This window comes from Loxodonta africana, chromosome 2 (genome assembly GCF_030014295.1).
Source record: "Loxodonta africana isolate mLoxAfr1 chromosome 2, mLoxAfr1.hap2, whole genome shotgun sequence".
Taxonomy (NCBI): Eukaryota; Metazoa; Chordata; class Mammalia; order Proboscidea; family Elephantidae; genus Loxodonta; species Loxodonta africana.
In genome coordinates, this window is record NC_087343.1 from 86,451,245 (window position 1) to 86,471,151 (window position 19,907).

At 39.5% G+C, this 19,907-nt stretch overlaps 1 protein-coding gene across 8 annotated transcripts in view; it reads right to left on the bottom strand.

The window, feature by feature from the left end:
• SSBP2 (single stranded DNA binding protein 2) overlaps nt 1-19,907 on the bottom strand; it is a 300,768-nt gene that overhangs the window by 193,606 nt on the left and 87,255 nt on the right. For all 8 annotated transcript variants that reach the window (XM_064273708.1, XM_064273715.1, XM_064273721.1 and 5 more), the window contains exon 2: nt 15,143-15,215. In XM_064273708.1, the coding sequence (XP_064129778.1) occupies nt 15,143-15,215 (73 nt within the window). The remainder of the gene's footprint in view (nt 1-15,142; nt 15,216-19,907) is intronic.

The following is a 19,907-nucleotide window of genomic DNA, read 5'->3' on the forward strand; positions in this document are numbered from 1 at the left end:
GGGTAATAGTGAGTGGTGTCACTCCCATCTCCACCCCTTGATTCCTGAATTCTTGAATCCTGACCATGGGAGAAATAGCACCATATACTGGATGCTGATTTAGAGCATATACAGCTTCCTGGAGAAGGCTGCCTCAACCCTGCAAGGTATTGCCACCTAGCTGGTGCCATAATTGTACCTTCGGAAGGCCATTCCATCATTCTGTCAAGCCAGTTGCTTAAGGAAGATGGGGAACATGGTAAGACCAGTGAATTCCATGAGCCCACTAGGCATGTGCCCATTGCCACATTTCACTTGCTGTGAACTGAGTCCCTTGATCTGAGGTGATGCTGTCTAGAATACCATGATGGTATTAGGTATTCTGTAAGTTCAGAGATGGTAGTCTTGGCAGAAGCATTTCATGCAAGGAAGGCAAATCCATATCCAGAGTATCTATTCCAGTAAGAACAAAATGCTGCCCTTTCCATGATGGAAGAGGTGCAATGTAATCAACCTGACACCAGGTTGCTGGCTATCACCTTGAGGAATGGTGACATATCAGGGACTTAGTGTTGGTCTCTGCTGCTGGCAGACTGGACACGCAGCAGTGGCTGCAGCCAAGTCGGCCTCAATGAGTGGAAGTCCACGTTACTGAGTCCATGCATAACCTCCATCCTTGCCACCATGGTCACCGTATTCATGAGCCCATTGGAGCAATGATGGGAGTGGCTGGGGAAAGAGGATGACCGGTTTCCACAGAATGCATCATCCTATCCACTTGACTGTTAAAATCCTCCTCTGTTAAGGTCATCCTTTGGTGAGCATTCATATAAGACACACATATCTTCACTTCTTTGGCCCATTCAGAGAGGTCTATCCACACACCTTTTCCCCATATCTCCTTGCCTCCAATTTTCCAATCATGTTCCTTCCAAGTCCCTGACCATCCACCCAAACCACTGAATTAGTATACAATCACATATCTAGCCATTTCTTCTTGCAAGCAAAGTGAACAACCAGCTCCACTGCTCAAAGTTCTGCCCATTGGGAGGATCTCCCTTCACTACTGTCTTTCAGGGAGGTCCAGCAAAGGGCTGTAGTGCTGCTGCTGTCAACTTTTGAGTGGTACCTGCATATTGCACAGAACCATCTGTAAATCAGGTATGAATTTTTTCTTCCTCAGTCAACTGATCACAAGGAACTCCCTATGAGGCCATAGGTGCAGACTGGGAGAGAGCAGATAATGTGACATAAGTGGAGATCATGAGCATTTGGGCCACTTCCTCATGCAACCTGTGCCTTCAGGTCCTGCGTGGGCCTGATCTCATATTTATCACTTCCATTTAGTGGTTGAGCATTGCCGTGCACGTCTAACTTTATGATCTGTGGGTCAAACAATACCCAGTTCATGATGGATAACTCAGGCCACATGGTGACTTAGTGGCCCATGGTTAAGCATTCAGTCTCTCCTAAGGCCCAGTAAGAAGCCAAAAGTTGGTTTCTGAAAAAGGGAGTAGTTATCTGCAGAGGATGGCAACACTTTGCTCAAAAAATCCTAAGGGTCTGAGCTGTGATTCACAAACAGGGGACTGCTAGAGTCCAAAAAGCATCTCTCTCTTCCACTGATACTTCAAGCACCATTGGATCAGCCAGATCATATGGCCCAAGTAGCAGAGTAGCTTGCACGGCAAGCTGAACCTGTTGCAGAGCCTTCTCTTGGTCTAGTCCCCACTCAAAACTAGCAGTTTTTTGAGTCACTTGATAAACGGAACACCTAAATGAGGAACGTGTTGACTCCAAAATCCAAAAAGGACCACCAGACATTGTGCTTCCTTTTTAGGTGTGGGAGAGTTCAGATGCAGTAACTTAGCCTTCAATTTAGAGGGAATATCTCAACATGCCCCACACCACTGGACCCCTAGAAATTTCACTGAAGTAGAAAGCACCTGAATTTTTGCCAGATTAATTTCCTACCTGCTAGCACACAAATGTTTTACCAGTAAGTCCAGTCATTGACACTTCTTCTTTACTAGGTCCAATAAGCATTATGTTATCAATGTAATGGACCAGTGTGATGTCTTGTGGAAGGGAAAGATGATCAAAGTCCCTGAGGACTAAATTATGACATAGGGCTGGAAAGTTGATATAACCCTAAGGTAGGACCGTGCGCATTGCTGGGCTTGCCAGCTGAGGGCAAACTGCGTCTGGTGGTCCTTCGAAATAGGTATGGAAAAAAAGGGATTGGCCAGATAAATAGCTGCACACCAGGTACCAGGAGATGTATGTATTTGCTCAAGAATGAAACCACATCTGCAAGAGCAGTTGCAACTGGAGTCACCACCTTGTTAAGTTTTCAATAATCCACTGTCATTCTCCAAGATCTATCTGTTTTTTGCACAGGCCAAATAGGTGAGCTGAATGAGGATATGGTGGGAATCATTACCCCTTCATCCTTCAAGTCTCTGAGGGTGGTGGTAGTTTCTACAATCCCTTCAGGAAGGCAATATTGCCCTTGGTTTACTATTTTTCTAGGTAGGACAGTTTCCATTGTCAAATGTGACTTACATAAAATAGTAATCACAGTAGTCTTCAAAGATGCCAGGGCTCCCTTCACAAATTTCTTCCTCATCATTGTCATAAAAGGTGTGTCCTCTGGGTATTTCATGTGTGGGTCTGTGGGTCTAACCTGATAAATTCACTCTAACATGCCAATTTCCCTAAACCCTTGGATTCCTTCTTCTACAGTATACCAAGGCAGGTCTGTCACTTCAACTTGATTTAGCATGGGCTACTGCATAATCTATGCTTCAGCGAACCAACTAAACTATTAGATCCTTTCCTAACCTCTTGAGCTGAAACAGTGAAGAATCTGTGCTTAGTGTACCCATATCAATGAACTCAGACTGATCCAGCTTTATGCTCTTTGCACCATTATCCCACACCCTTAAGAGCCATTCCCACATATATTCCCCAGGTTTCTGTTTGTTCATATTAGAAAATTCAAGCAATTCTTTTGGAGTGTAGTGTACCTCCTCCTGGGTCATACTTTATACTTCACCTCTTAGGGTTCACTGGGACTTAAATCTAGCTATAGGTCTAGAAGTAAAAATGAGTGGTGGGGATGTGCTCTGAGAACATTCGGCCATGTCTTGTAAGATATCTGAGCCAGGTGATGTCCCAGGCAATGACTCAGATGCCTCCCTAGGGGATGACTCAGACAAGGGCTCTTCAGACACAGCTGGGTTAATCTCATCAAATGGGAATGGTGGGGCTAATGATTTTACTGTGGAAAGTGGCTTAGCAGACAAAGATGGAGTAATCTCTTCACATGGGACTGAGAGAGCTAGTTCTGTCAGCAGGAGTGATTCAACAGAATTTAGGGGCTCAGTTTCCCCAGCTTCTTTATTATCTGCCCATATGTCCCATCCCAAGTTTCAGGATCCCATTTCTTCCCAATTCATGCCTTCGTTTTAATATCAGACACCATTTAATGTGGGAATCCAACTGGTGTTATAATTCAGCCACTCTTATGATAAGACTCTGGGTTTTGTTTTCAGCAATATCAGCTCTGTTACTACAGGAAATAAGGCTTTCTTTCAAGGCACAAATGGCAACTTTGGAGTCATTTATGTGGCACTTGAGTTATGACTCTGAAGCCCTGAGTTCATCTCTTTCACCATTTGGTCGAGCAAAAGAAGACCAATCGGCTTCTTTACACTTCTCATTTTGATAAAATTGTAAAAAGGTATTAAACCTGATCACCCAGAGCCTCACCTCTCACCAATATCTGATCTATTGGTGGCGATATTTTGAGTATTTCTATTGCCACCTCAAGCCATGGATTAGCAGTACCCTCTTTACTACTGTAAGCAGAGTCAACAACATCTTTAAGACTAACCAGACTTGAGAACTAACTTAGAAAACATATCTTTACAATTTCGTTTCTCTAGAACCACTCAGTATGAAATGTCTTCGTCTGGGTTCTCTAGAGAAGTAAAATCAGTGAAACGTACATACACAGAATGAGAGATTTATATTAAGGAAATGGCTCAAGCAGTCGTAGTGGCTCAAAAATCCCAAGCCCATGGGTCAGACTGGAGCCTTTGCCTGATTTACATGGCTGCAGGGACTGGCAACCCAAGATTGGTAGGTCATACAGCAGGCCTCTGGCTCACAGGCTGTGGAGGCCAACGAATCCCAAGATCAGCAGGTGAGATGGCAGACTGCCAGCTCACAGGCTGCAGAGGCTGATGAATTCCAAGATTGGCAGGTAAGCTGCTAGCTCAAGTCCCAAGAACCAGAGGCTAGATCAGGAGGCAGCTGCAGAATTCAAAGACAGCAAAGGCCAATGAGTTTTGCCAGAAAGTCCACATATACTGGATGCAGGCAATACGCTCAAAGAAACTCCCTTTCAACTGATTGGCTGCTCATATCAGGTCTTATCATACAGGCGATTATACCATTACACAGCTGCCAAATTATATCCTAACTGAGAATCATGGCCTAGGTTGAGGTTGTACGTCAACCTTAACCAACACAGGTCCTGTGGCAGAATCTGTTATGACAGCAGAAACCTGCCACTAGGAATGCAGCTGAGAGAGAGCTAAACAAAGCTGGCATACTGGCAATGAGCTGGGTCAGTTAACAGCAGAGTAGCTGACAGCAGGGAGGCAGAAGGTAGAGAAGCCCACATGCCTGAGAGGAAGCATGCACGGCCAAAAGGAGGCCTGTCCTTGAAGGGGCCAAGAGGAAGCCTGTCTTGAGGAGGCTGAGAGGAGGCCTGCACAGCTGAGAAGTGGGTGTGCACAGCCAAAAGGAGGCCTGTCCTGAGCAGCCCCGCCAAGAGGAGGCCTGTCCTGAGGAGGCTGTGAGAAAGACTGTCCTGAGTGGGCTGAAAGGAGGTCTACACAGTTGAGACGGAGTGCGATCAAATGAAGGCCTGTCCTGAGCAGGCTGACAGGAGGCTGTGCTGAAGGAGCTGAGAGGAGGCTTGAACGACTGAGAGGGGGCATGAATGAATAAATGAAGGCCTGTCCTGAGTGGACTGAGAGGAGGCCTGCACGACTGAAAGGGTGTGCATGTCAGAGAGAAGAGCTTGCTTGCTTGCACGGCCAAGAGGAGCTGAAAATGCTGTCCTACACTGAAGAAGGGAGGGATGTCTTCTCCATTTCAAGGGAGGCTTCCAGATTTTGTCTACATGCTTCCTGATCCTGATCCTGAGTTGTAGCCCGTTGGTCCTGATCCCCAGTTGTACCCTGTTACTTCCTTAATAAACCACTTAACTATAAGTATAGTCTGTGAGTTCTGTGTGGCCATTGCAATAAATTATCAACCCCAGAAGAGAAGTAGAGACTGCCGTGGAAGAGACAGCTGGTGTCAGAAATGGTTAAAAGGTTGGAAAGTGGAGTTAAGTCTGATCTCTACCTTACAGGAATCAGCTTTTGGCTGATGGTGATTCTCTCTCCTCCTCCTGAAGTTAGAGGACTTTAGGTGCTACGTGAACACTACAGTATCCTTACATAAACGTGGAACGTAACATTAAATCATGAACAAACGATGTATTGGCTGAGATAAAACATGACATATGGTTTGTAAATGATAACTATAAATAAACTACAAATGCACGTACTATTTGGTACAGCAATTCCTCTCCTAGGAACTTACACTCTAAATATAGTCAGATGTGTAAAATTATATACAAACGTTGTTGGTAATGGCAAAAGACTGGAAACAACTAAATGTACCTCAGCAGGGAGCTGATAACTATATAATAGTACATTACATAGAAGTAGTCCACAATTATAAAAAGAAAATTTTGAAGTTTCAAGCATCAGTATTACAAGTTTCTAAAATCTATTAAGTGAAAGAAAAATTACAGAACAGCGTGTATAATAAAGTAACATTTGTGTAAAGAAAAAAATTATGAACATATACACACATATATGAACACACACACACACACAACTTATTTAACGTTTTATCATTTTTGCTTCTGGCAGGGTATACTGGTTATTTACCTATTATCTCTCAGGCCCACACTCACCCTTCTATACTCCATTCCATACTTGGGGCTGGGATTCTGAAAATTACATATCCCAGGCTCTCAAACTGGCTTCTTATTAAGTTCTGCTATATGGAGACCCTAGCTTGAAATCAAAAGGCAGGAGGAAGAAGAGAAGTTTCCTGCCTCTAGCTCCAACAGTGGAATCTGCACCAATATTCAAAAAAGTTTTTTTTTTCTTTAATATCATAAAAGGACAAAACTAGTCCTTGTGTTAAGAAAAGGACCTTAGATATAAGTTTGTTCCCAGTCAAAATTCCTAAAACTTCTCATTTAGATATAATCTACTCTACCCACTAATTTTCTAAAATCTTCCATGTGTAGAACTACAGATAGGTACAATCCATACACTAGGTTAAAAAAAAAAAAAGTAAAAATTTTCATGTTTTAATTAAAGAATTAGAGCCAATGAATCTGTAACAGGAAGAAAAATCTGACTACACTATGAAGCAAATACTCTAAAACTGTGCTGTTCAACACAGTAACTACTAGCTACAGATGGCTATATAAATTTAAAATGTAGCTACTGAATGTTCCTCAGTTGCACTTGTCCTATTTCAAGCGTTCAGTAGCCATATGTGCCTACTGGTGACCTTACCAGTTAGGGATTAGCACAGAATAGAGGTCATTTCTCCACAAACACATAAAATTCTATTGGGAAGCAGCTCTAGAAAGAAGGTAGAAGTCCTCTTAAAGACAGCTACCTTTTATTGGATCCTTTCTGCTTTTCATTTTTGTTTTTTGGCCCAGAAAGGCAGAGGACCCTAGGAATGGTTTAAAGGAAAGGTCTGCATAGCAGAGAACAGATACTTAATATTCCACATAATAAAATAACAAGAATTTAGGAGATTGCTGGTGGTCTCTCAAAGAGAAGAAGTTTGGAGGATCTGGAAGGATTCAAAAAAAATGAGAAAATGAGTAAGATTGCAGAGAGTCAACAAGATGAAGTCAAACTGAGCCCTCAGGAGAACAGCTAGTGAGAAATTCCCTGTGGCAACGAAAACCAAAGGAGAGTTTAAGGGTAGTTGTGTTTAATAGTCAAGAAAATGTTGTTGCCTGTACTGTGCAATGCTTAATCTACTTCAGTTATTCCCCAACCTTCAATAACAAACTTTTATATGCAGGAGCAATGAGCTAGTGGTGCTTTAAGGCTATAGGGAAACAGAAGACTTCGGGCAGGGAAAAGGGATTAGCCATAGAGGAAAATGCAGAGTGGGGTTGTGATACCCAGCAGGAGTAAGAAATTAGAGCAAGAAGTGATCAAAAGAACTCCCCAAAAATCCTTGGAGATATTGGAGAGGTCCTCAGGTGACCTATAATATTCACGATTAGAGCTGAAGCCATTTTGGTAGAAAGAATAACCCCAGAAGGAAGGAGGATTGTAGACCGCCCAAGTAACACATATATTTTAAAGATATTACATACATTATTGGTGCTGCTGAGTGCATTTTGACTCATAATGACCCCGTGTGACAGAACAGAACTGTCCCATAGGGTTTTCTAGGCTGTAATCTTCACAGGAGGAGACTGCCATGTCTTTCTCCTGTGGAGCTGCTGGGTGGGTTCAAACCAACAACCTTCTGGCTAGCAACCAAAGCACTTAACCATTGTAGCACCAGGGCTCCTTATATTACACATAGGATATATATTTATAAATACACTCTAAAGAAAGAAACTAATACAAGATAAAAAAAAAAAAAAAGAGAGCTGGTCAAGAATTAAAAGAACAATAGCTAACACTTTGAGCACTTGTCTGTACTAACTCATTTAAACCTCAGCATAACTCTGAAGTATTTTTATTATCTTCCTTTTACAATTAAGAAAATTGAGCAAGTAAATAAGATATGGAATCTAATTCAAATAGTAGTCTGGCCCCAAAGCAATAACTCTTACCCACTACACTATAAATGACTCCAAATTAAAGTTCAAGAAATTATTACTATTTTCTCTCTTCATATATGTGAAAAATAAACAGAATAGAAATTTGGAATTTATCATGTTCAATAACAGCATTCCTAATAAAATCTGAAAAAGCAATCTATCAGATGTTGGCATTTATGACAAACAAGAGCTAATAATACAGTATAAACAATGTAAACATTTTAGTGGTAACATTTTAAGAGGGGGAAAAATGTAGAATCTCTACAATACTCAATTCTTGAAACTACTTCTAAAGAATACTCAACTTTCTTCCCTTGGAAGGGAAGGAAATGAAAAGTCATACAAACTATATTTAGGATTCAGGTAGTGGTTTAAAATTTATCGTGAATCAGAGATAACACTGAGTAGTTAGCACAATCTACTGAAGAAATGTTTTGATTTCTACTGTTAGTCTAATGCTACTGCTTTTAACTGAGAAAAAAAAAAAAGCTGAGCTCACAGCAATCATGCCCTCCACTCTTCCGACTGATTTCCAGAGCAGTCCAATTTTTGATGGCCCAGGTCAAGGACACTATTAGAAAGGCTAAGTCCAAGTGAAAGACTGAGTTACTGAGATACACAAGATCTTACTTGTTTACATGATGCCTGGAGTTCCAATCCGACCTTACAACTTCCTCCATAAGAGCCCAAAAAAACCCACTGCCATCGAGTCGATTTCAACTCATAGTGACCCTATAGGACAGAGCAGAACTGTCCCATAGAGTTTCCAAGGAATGCCTGGTGGATCTGAACTGCCAGTCTTTGGGTCAGCAGCCCTAGCACTTAACCACTATACCACCAGGGTCCCCCCCCCCCCCCCATAAGAACAAGCCTATACAAATGAAAATGGTGGCTCAGCACAGGTAAACAAACGGTTGCCAGTTGAGACGATTCAGACTCATGGTAACCCTGTGTCCCAAAATAGAACAGCACTCCACAGGGTTTTCAATAGTTGTGATCCTTTAGAAGTCTATCGCCAAGGCTTTCTTCTAAAGTACCTCTGGATGGATTCAAACCTGCAACCTTACCTTTTGCACCACCCAGCGTTCCTAGCATAGGTTAGTCCTGGCTCAAAGGGCTCATTAACATCATAGTCATCCCTGCCCACATCCAGAGGAACAATGTCAAAAGTGGAAGAAGTATTCTACTTAGCCTTGAACTGGGATAGAAACATTGGATGTTTGAGTAACTGGTGCCACTTCAATCATGTCATTTTAATCACAATACCCAAACCAAATAGATCTGTCTCCCTAATTTAATAAGTGCTTTGTGTAAAAGTTCTGAATTAGGTAAAAACCTGGAGACAGACTAGAGAGGATTTACATAAGGTGGTCCTTTGTTACTCAGTCTAATTAAGAAATCATTCTACAACAAACAGTCTTAAATTTTCCAAATGAAACTAAGAGAAAAAGGAACCCTAAATAGGATATAAAGCTCTAAAACATTACAAATACCAAAGTATTAATCTAATAATGTTATTCTTTTACTTAAAAATCTTTGAAGACTTCCATTTGCCAAAAAGATAAGGTCCAAGCTTCTACGGCATAGCCTCTGGTTTGGTCTTCATGTTCAGGCCTCTGCGGAATGCACCACCGGCACAGAGAGGTGGAGCCCTGAGAAAGCCTTCCTATAAGAAGCTACTTCTAAGCTAGTCAGGTATAGGAGAGGAGGAGATTTTAGGCAGAGTTAAGGCCCTGATGACAGAAGCCTATGGTACAGACAAGCAAATATAAGCAGATAGGTATTGTAGAAACTTAAAAGTGTGAGAAAGGGAATAGCAAGCAACTGAAATTTAACCGACTGAAAATCCTCAAGAACTCTAGAGTGTACTCAGCAATGGCCTCTCCCGTATCTGACTCAGGCTTCCATCTGTAAATTCAGATAATTTAAGAGAATATGTTTTCTCTTCTATTATTTATACTTTTCAATAACTTATAAGCTACACACACACACACTTCTCTTATTTAAAAAATCCTATAACAAATAAGGGTCAAATCAAATGCCCTTTGAGCCTTTTAATAGCCCCGCTGCCAGAAGCAAGCAGTCTGGCATGTATATTATTTCAGACCCTTTACTATACATTCATAAATATGCACCCACAAAAACACACAGAATTGCTTTATGTTCAAGAGAGTTCCATATAAATGGCATACTTCAGCTTGCTTCTTTTACTAGACAATGTTTTGTTAGTCTATCCATGTAAGTCCAAATAGATCTAACTCATCCTTTTAAATTATGGTAAACAAGCACCTCAATTAATTTAGCCATTTGCCTATATTGGTAATTTATGTAATGAGACTATATTTTCACTGAGCCACTCAGAGTTAGACAACCTAGGAAAAAAAAAAAAGTGAAGAATAATTCTGGGAATCATATTACACTCATCTCCAAAGTCCAGAAACACTACGTCTTCTTGGTGACAGTAGTTTGTTTTCAGCTTAACTGATGCCTCTTGTGAAACTGAGCCAGGCTGATAATTCAGAGAACTCCTCAGATTTGTATTCCAAATGAAGCCATAGGGGGAAAAAATCATGGTAAATACTTGGGAAAATGTGTGAATCTCCTCCGAAATAATAATTTCTTTTCTACCAAATAGCCCCAGATATTGTGTGTAACCATTATTCCACTGAGCTCAGGGCATGAGTAAAATATCCAGTTATCTGTTCAATCCACATAACCCACATGAATCCAGATACCTGATCTTCCTTAATTAAGTTGGTAACATTTTTCTTTTTTGATAAAATTTAATAATTGCTGCAACTGATAGCTTCTGATGTTGGTAAGAAAATACAGTCTTGAGAATGCTTGGGGATTCAGCAAGTTGAGTCAATTCAAATGGTCCCTGATCTAAGGAAAGAGATCAGTGAATTCTTTTATCAAGTTTTCAACTGCAATAAAATTTTAATATTTTATTGGTTTTATTGCTGTTAGCGGCTGTTGAGTCAGCCTCCAACTCATGGCGACCCCATGCGCAACGTAAGAAACACTGCCCAGTTCCGCAATGTTCTCATGATGGGTTGCCGATCCAGACCACTGTGATCCCCAAGGTTCTCACTGGCCGATTTTCAGAAGTAGAGAGCCAAGACTTTCTTCCTAGTCCATCTGAGCCTGGGAGATTGGCTGAAATCTGTTCAGCATCACAGCAACACACAATCTACCACTGACATAGTGGCAGGGAAGAGGGGTCATGGCTACACATGAGATGCCTCGGGCCAGGAATCAAATCAGGGCCGCCACCGTAAGAGGTAAGAATTCTACCACTGAATCACCCATGTGGCTCTAGTTTCTTTCAAGTACAAGTAGTCCGCATATTACCAACTAGCTCCATTCCTGTATCTGTCTTTAAGTTGAATTTGTATGTAAGTCTAAACAGGTATGGTTTGTATCTAACGGCAGTGAGTCAGCTGTTTGTCTTAGTGTGTAGTACATGGTCTACCTTTCTACACATAAAAACATTAAAGAAACACTTCCAGACACACTAAAAACATCTTTAACAAAATAATACAGTATTAATAATGTTTTGATGTGTGCTACAAAGTAGCATTTGTTTGTTATTACAAACCATTGCATATACCTCAAATTTTTAATACAATAGGCTTTATAGAGTTTGGTTCGTAACTATGGATTGTAGGTAAATCAGACGTTCTTAACCTGGGGACTGCCTGTACACTATAAATTGGGAATGATGAAGACTACAAATATTAAGAGCACCCTTTTTGTGATCTCAGTCACTTCCTCTGTAATCTCATGCACTGAATGGGGCTTGAAAAGGTCACAGCTCAAAGTCTTCTAAGAAATGATTTTATGAAATGTAGATAAACCAAACTTCTCTTTTGATTTGAATAAACTTTTCAAACCAAATTTTCATTATATATTGTTTCATGGTAAAACAGTTAATGAAGCCTCTCAAGTTCCATATTTACAAATAGCTCCTACTAGTTCACATAAACTAATTAATTAGATAAAACACTCGGGTCGGGGGCCGTGTTTGTTTGCTTTGTGTTTGTTTGGCAAGCAAGTAACCTGTACCTCAGGCAGGGCACTCTGATCAATGGTTTCCTGGTGTGTATCCTAATGTGGCAGGGGCCAAAGTATTGAGATCCCAAAATATATGATTTCAAGCTGCACTGTCCAATAGAAATATAATGTGGGTCACAAATGTGAGCCGAAGAAGTGTTTTTAAATTTTCCAGTAAACATACTAAAATATTTTTAAAGATAATATTAAATTTGTTGTTATTATTAGGTGTCGTTGAGTCAGTTTCCATTCACAGCGACCCTATGTACAACAAAGCAAAACACTGCCCGATCCTGCACTATCCTCACAATCATTGCTATGTTTGAGCCCGTTGTTGCAGTCACTATATCAATCCATCTTATTGAGGGTCTTCCACATTTTCACTGACCCTCTACTTTACCAAACATGATGTCCTTCTCTAGGGACTTGTCCTTCCTAATAACATGTCCAAAGTACATAAGATGAAGTCTTGCCATCCTCACTTCTAAGGAGTATTCTGGATGTACTTCTTCCAAGACAGATTTGTTTGTTCTTCTAGCAGTCCATGGTATGTTTAGCATTCTTTGCCAACACCGTAATTCAAATGCATCAATTCTTCTCTGGCCTTCCTTATTCATTGTCCAGCTTTCACATGCACTTGAGGCAACTGAAAATACCATGGCTGGGGTCAGGCGCACCTCAGCCCTCAAAGTGACATCTTTGCTTTTTAACACTTTAAAGAGGTCTTTTGCAACAGATCTGCCCAACGCAATATGTCCTTTGATTTCTTGACTGCTACTTCCATGGGCGTTTTTAGTCATCTAGTGCTGCTATAACAGAAATACCACAAGTGGATGGCTTTAACAAAGAGAAACTTATTTTCTCACAGTCTAGTAGGCTAGAAGTCCATATGCAGGGCATCAGCTCCAGGGAAGGCTTTCTCTCTCTGTTGGCTCTGGAGGAAAGTCCTTCTCACCAATCTTCCCCCAGATTAGGAGCTTCTCTGCACAGGAATCCTGGGTCCAAAGGACACCCCTTGCTCCCAGTGCTTCTTTCTTGGTGGCACGAGGTCCCGAACTCTCTGTTTGCTTCCTTTTCCTTTTTATCTCTCAAGAGATAAAAGGTGGTGCAGGCCATACACCAGGGAAATTCCATTTACATTGGATCGGGGATGTGACCTGGGCAAGGGTGTTACAATCCCACCTTTAACATAAAATTACAATCACAAAGTGGAGGACAACCACACAATACTGGAAATCATGGCCTACCCAAATTGATACACACGTTTTTGGAGGAACATAATTCAATCCATGACAGGCGTTGATTGTGGATCCAAGTAAAATGAAATCCTTAACAACTTCATTGTTCTCTCCGTATATCATGGTGTTACTTACTGGTCCAGTTGTGAGATTTTCTGTTTTCTTTATTGAGGTGCAATCCATACTGCTGGCTGTAGTCTTTGATCTTCATCAATAAGTGCTTCAAGTTCTCCTCACTTTCAGCAAGCACAGTTGTATCATCTGCACATGGTTCTTCCTCCAATCCTGATACCACATTCTTCTTCATACGGCCCAATTTCTCAGATTATTTACTCAGTATACAAATTGAATAAATATAGTGAAAGGATACAAGCCTGACACACACCTTTCCTGACTTTAAATCACATAGTATCCCCTTGTTCTTTTCTAACAATTGCCTCTTGGTTTATGTACAGTTCCTGCATTGAGAGCACTTCTCAACTCAAACCAGTAACATTTCAAGTGCTCAAAAGCCATATATGGCTTATGGCTACCATACTGGACAGCACAGATACAGAGAGAAAACCAGAGGTTTTAAAATTAACATGGACCTAGTTTTGAATTCTAATTCCATTATCTGTGTAACTGTGAACCAGTTATAAAAACTCTCTGAGCCCTGCTTTTCTCATCAATAAAACAAGAATAACACCACCTGCCTAACAAATTTCTTCTATGAATCTTAGATACCATATGTAAACCATCCTGCCTAGCACATACTAGGACTCAATAAAAATAATTAGCATCCTCACCACCATTACATAGACTGAAGAGGAAAAAGTATCATTGTAACAAAGCTCAAGTTCAAAGTTTAAAAAAGTGTGGAAAAGATCAGAAAGCAAAATAAAAACTTGAAATGATTATCAAAAAATTAACTGAAATTTAGTCATGAAACAACTATTATCCATCCCAAATAAAAACAAACAAAAACCACATTTTCCAAAATTGTGAATAATGCCAAAATAAGATATTGCTAGAACTAGAGTTATGATAGTTTGGTATTTTGGTTGTTTTTTGTTTTTTTGGTTTATGGTATTTTTTTACAAGCAGATTTTGATTACTAATGCTAAGGCTAATATCAGCTTTCATTTCTAAGGGGAAAAAAAGCCTGAAAAGTAGGAGGTTATTGAGTGATACTGACATGATATTTTGGGATACTAAAAATGCTCACAAATAATCTATAAAGACTATATTATACAAGGTCACACGACAGCTAAGAACCCAAGAGACAGAAAGGGCCATATGAACCAGAGACCTACATTATCCTGAGACCAGAAGAACTAGTTGGTGCCCAGCCACAAACGATGTCTGTCCTGTCAGGGAGCACAACAGACAACTCCTGAGGGAGCAGGAGACCAATGGGATACAGACCCCAAATTCTCACTAAAAGACCATACCTAATGGTATGATTGCGACTAGAGGAATCCCAGAGACAATGCTCCCCAGAACTTCTGATGGCACAGGACAGGAACCGTCCCCGAAGACAAATCATCAGGCATGAAAAGGACTGGTCAGTGGGGGGGAGAGAGATGCTGATGAAGAGTGAGCTAATTAAATCAGGTGGACACGGGAGAGTGTGTAGGCAACTCTTGACTGGAGGGGGGATGGGAAGGTAGAGAGAGAGGGAAGATGGCAAAATTGGCATGAAACGAGAGACTGTGGGGGCTGACTCAATAGGGGGAGAGCAAGTGGGAGAAGGGAGTAAGATGTAAGTAAACCTACATGTGACAGACTGATTGGAATGGAAAATGTTCACTTGAAGCTTAATAAAAATTAAAAAAAAAAAAAGACTATATTATGCATACTGATAACTAAGCATTTACTATATAATACGTAATGATCAAATTTTTCAAATAACTGTTTCAAAATACAAAAAATATATAAAACATACCTCTGATAAAAATGTTTGGGCAGATTTCTGAGCTCCTACATGGAGCAGATATTCATATACGTAGAGTGCTAACCTAGAAAATGAATAAAACATTTATTGAGAAAAGAAATATTTAACATTCATTCTTTAAATAATGCATACCTTTTACTTGCAAAAATATTTTATGCCATAACAGTTACAGCAAATCATTCCTTCTTATACCCTCTCAATGGGAGTTTATGCATATATTTTCAGAACAATCTTAAGCCTAACTAAAATAGCATATAAAGAAAAAGACAAATACATATTTTCTTGACAAGAAACATCTAAATAAGGATTTTGTCTTGAATCATCACACTTATGATGACCTCAATTCCTCTGTTATACCTATCATAATTAATAACATAACCAAACACTAATTACCCCCACATCCTATTTTAAGGTATAATTATTATTTTCATTACCAAAATAAATGAATTAATTTATTGAATCTTCCCAACAATTTTATGTCCTTTAATCTTTTTGGTGCAACGTTAGTATGAACCCTATCTGTTTACACACCCATAGGCCTAAGGGAGTGTTGAATATACATTTTAATATTTGTTCACCAACCTCTCCTTATTCTGTAGAGGTTTGATTGTTAAACCAATAATATTTTAGTTTATAAGGCATTCAAATTCACAGCAAACCACAGTATTAAGTAAACTTTAAAGATATCAGATCATATTAAGCATTTGTTGCTTACAGTTTAAAGGTTAACACAAAATCGTATAGAAATTTATCACTCAAATACAGAATATTAACTGTGCAGTATGCACTTATACCGCTGTCATTATCTGTGAATTCACAATTTTTAAGATACACCACGTGGCTCAATTTCAGTCGAGCTGTTAACAAAATATTATTCATAAACTCAAATTAGTTTGAGGCAGTATTTTTAATGATATCTTGGACCGATGCCCAGATAGCTTACAACGGTTCAGTTTCTGCTACACTGTATTTACCAATATTGAATCAGGTTTACAGTAAACAATACAGTGTAACAATAACCCCAATTCTGTATAGCTGTACCACTCTTCTTGCCAAATGAATTTCTGATTGTTAAAGATTGATGACATTTGCAAAAATGAATATTTTCTTCATTTTCATGAAAACATATCATGCATCTGTCATGAAAAGAGAAAGCCTGTGTAAATTCAGTTGTTCTGTCCATTTAATTATCTCTCCATTCCAAAACTGCCAAACACTTAAAATGGGAATTATTCTGTAGTTACCAAGCACCTTAAAAAGGAGTAGACATCTGCTGAAGTTACTCACAGATGAAGTGTTTTATTGACAGTGAATGTATTTATGTAGTTTAGAAACAACTCCTAATGTCTTCAAGTTGAATGATATTTCCTAGATCATTGCTTCTTAACTTTTATTCCTACCCGAACGCTTGAAGGATATGATCCTGCTCCTTTTGGTAGCAGTGTCTCAGTGTGAGTCTGGCTCATCCCCAACGTACATAAGGGATAAGGGATTGCAGTGTCTTTGTAGTTTCAAAACAAGCAGGCAAACAAACTCTACAGGTGATTCTCATCCCAGATTCTTCAAACACGCATATACCACGCACCCTGTCCCTCCACTAACCATTCCCAATCCTATCTCACCATTTGCTGACCATGACGGTAATTTTTACCTTGAAAAAAATGAGAGTATTTGTGAACTTTTCCAGGAAAGACTGTAAAGTCTCAAAATTACCTGGTAACTATTGCTCAATGCCCTACTTCCTAAGTGAAAAGAAATGTAGCCTCAGGTAACTTCTAGTGGTTTGTAAAACCTCAGGCCTAGAGCCAAAAGGCTAGTGCAGTCTAGATAAGATCCAGGCCTGAGCAAAAGGCTGAATAATAAGTTTGGAGTAGCTGGAAATGAGAGGCAGAGAGTAAAGCGGAGGTGTGGTGATGGGCCTGGGGGAAGAGAACAGACACCAGAACAGTGAAGGCCAGAGCATACCTATTACTGTTTCCTTGCAATAAACCCCATTCCTCAACATTAAGTGAGTCATTTCCTTGTAATCTTGTAATCCCTTCTTCGCAATACTAAAGAAGCTAATAAATTTTTAGAGATCCCGGAGTGATAAAAACAGTTCAGCACTTGACTACTAACCACAAGGGTTGACCGTTTGAACCCCCTCATAGGTGCATCAAAAGCAAGGCCTGGAGATCTATTTCCGAAAGATCACAGCCTAGAAAACCCTACGGAACACAGTTCTACTTGGCGACAACACATAGGGTTCTCTATGAGTCAGAATAGACTTGACTACAGCTGGTAGTAGTAGGAATGTATTTCTCTGTTTTCCCAATTAAGTAACAAAAAATACCTCTTTACAAGTAGAATTAAAGCAGCAATCTGCACTCTTGTTTTGTGGGTCTAGGACCAAAACCCAAAAACCAAACCTGTTGCCACTGAGTTGATTCCGACTCATAGCGACCCTATGGGGTCTAGGACAGTGATTCTAAAAAAGTGTATTAGAAGGGGTTCATAATCAACGGGAGCAAAGGACTTTAAACTACACAACTAGAGATTCTGAAGCATCTTCCAAGATGATGTACCTGTCTTCCTATGCTTAGACATTCTGATGTAGCAGTCCACATCACCAACAGGGATGTTGACGTGAAATGGTCTAAGCAAGCCTGGTCTGTCCATGTTCTGCAATCTCTTTTGAACAAAATTAATGCTTCCTAGGCATTTTTTTTTTTTTTTAGGCAGTTAGGTTATGTTCCAAAAAGAGCGGTAGTGAGCAATGGATGGGTGAAGATCTAATAAACTACCGTCACGATGACTCCATAACACATGACGGGAAAGTCTCCAATATTTTAACTATACCACAGGATTTCCAAAACTATCCTTTTAGCCCCATCTTCTCTCCCAAGCTCCAAACCTACTTCTTCAAATTACTCTTTGAAGTTTCTCACAAGATATTCCTCTCTAGCACCTTAAATTGATCATGTCAATTTCTACCTGTTTTCAGTAGCTGTGCTCAGCCTAAATGGAATGCAATTTCCCTGAGTCTGTTTCCTCATTTGTAAATCAGGAAGAACAATGCTTTCCTCATAGTATTGTTCAAATGATTAAAAAGCACAGTAAATGGTAACAAGTACTGTTAAACTTTTGCCTGAATCTCTCACATCCAGGAATATATTACCAAGGCATGTACGGAACTCTAACGCTACAATCTTTTCCACATTTGCCAGTCCTTTCTATCCCCCTTCCTGCTCCTGAGGAACCACTAGGAGCCACAGCAAAAGCAGGAGCTATTTGCTCTAGCATCAGATACAGAAACTGCACATGAGCTCCCCACAATAGGCACTGGGGCCACCAGAAATAAGAATCTCCAGGGAGTTCTTGGGAAGAAAACCTGCAATAAAAGATACTGTTTAAACATGTTTGAACAAATGGTTCCAGGCAAGTGGGGAGTATGGAAAGTGACATTTGTTGGTCCTGTGCCAGAATATAACAAATGTCCACCCCGCCAGGAAAATCACAGCATGGTCCCTTAGCCAGTGACATGAGATCATCAAATATAAGAAGGTAACATTTTATTTGGATTTACTTTCAGTTCAACAGTGAAAATTCAAAGATAAATATTGAATATACAAATATTTAAACTGCACATACTCTGAAAATTTCCTTTTCTTTATTTTCAGAAACTTTAAGAAATATAACCACTTCTGATAGAGAGGCTATTTAACCTAGAAGCTTATAATGTATCTAAAAGCATAGGAAAAAAATAACAACTGTATAGTAAATTACATTGTAAAATGTAGACCAAGTCTTTTTTTTTTTTTTTTTTTTTTAACACTGATTAATGAAAAAAGCCTATCAATGGCATGGGTTACATGTCTTTAAGCTATCTTCATTTCATTGTAATTTTCAACTGTGTATCAATGACCAAGCTACCTAACTTCTGGCCAACAATTCCAGGGAGGAAGCCAAAGCCACAAATGCAACCTTCTTTCCTCTCTAGTCAGTACAGGTTCTTTAAGCTTAAAAGTAAAAGCAAAAGAGAGGTTAAAATGGGAAGAATATAAACAAGAGTCAAAGCCTGAGCCCTCTTGGGACTGCTCTCAAAACGGTAACTACTTATCACCTACTTATGTAATGCCCCACTATGCCTACTACCCCTCAATTACACACACATGCACTCACAGATGTCCTAGGAGACAGAACAGAAAACTCAACCAAGAATGATAAAATTCCACAATTCAAATTTTATCAGCCTCCAGTTCTGATCATGTAAAATCTCCTTCGACAAGGCTTCACGAATTCAAAATCTCTAGTAATTTTGATGTGGCGAGGTCTACAGTTTAATCTTTTAACCTATTTAAAAAAAAAAAACAGAAAAGAGTGAGGGAATCTCATCTATTCTTTACACTAATTCCAGGGAAAATAGTGTTTTTTTTTTTTTTGGTTGTTATTGAAAAACTATATAATTAGAAGAGAATGAAAGATACAAAATAATGTTAAACCTCTGATTGCCCCTTTCAAAATTCAAGTGAGATTAAAAAGCAATAACAGACAGAAAAACATGGGATATGCAATCAATAGGAAGACAGAAGGCTAATATGCTTTATATAAAAGGATTTGCCAGAATACGAAGACTTTAATTTTTAAATAGTGAGCAAAGTATGAAAATGAAAAGTCAAATAAGAACAAGGGCTACATATGGCTAGTAAGTAAACCTAAGGAAAAATACTCAACCTCTTTTTAATTTTAGTCATAAAAAATATTTTAAAACTTCACC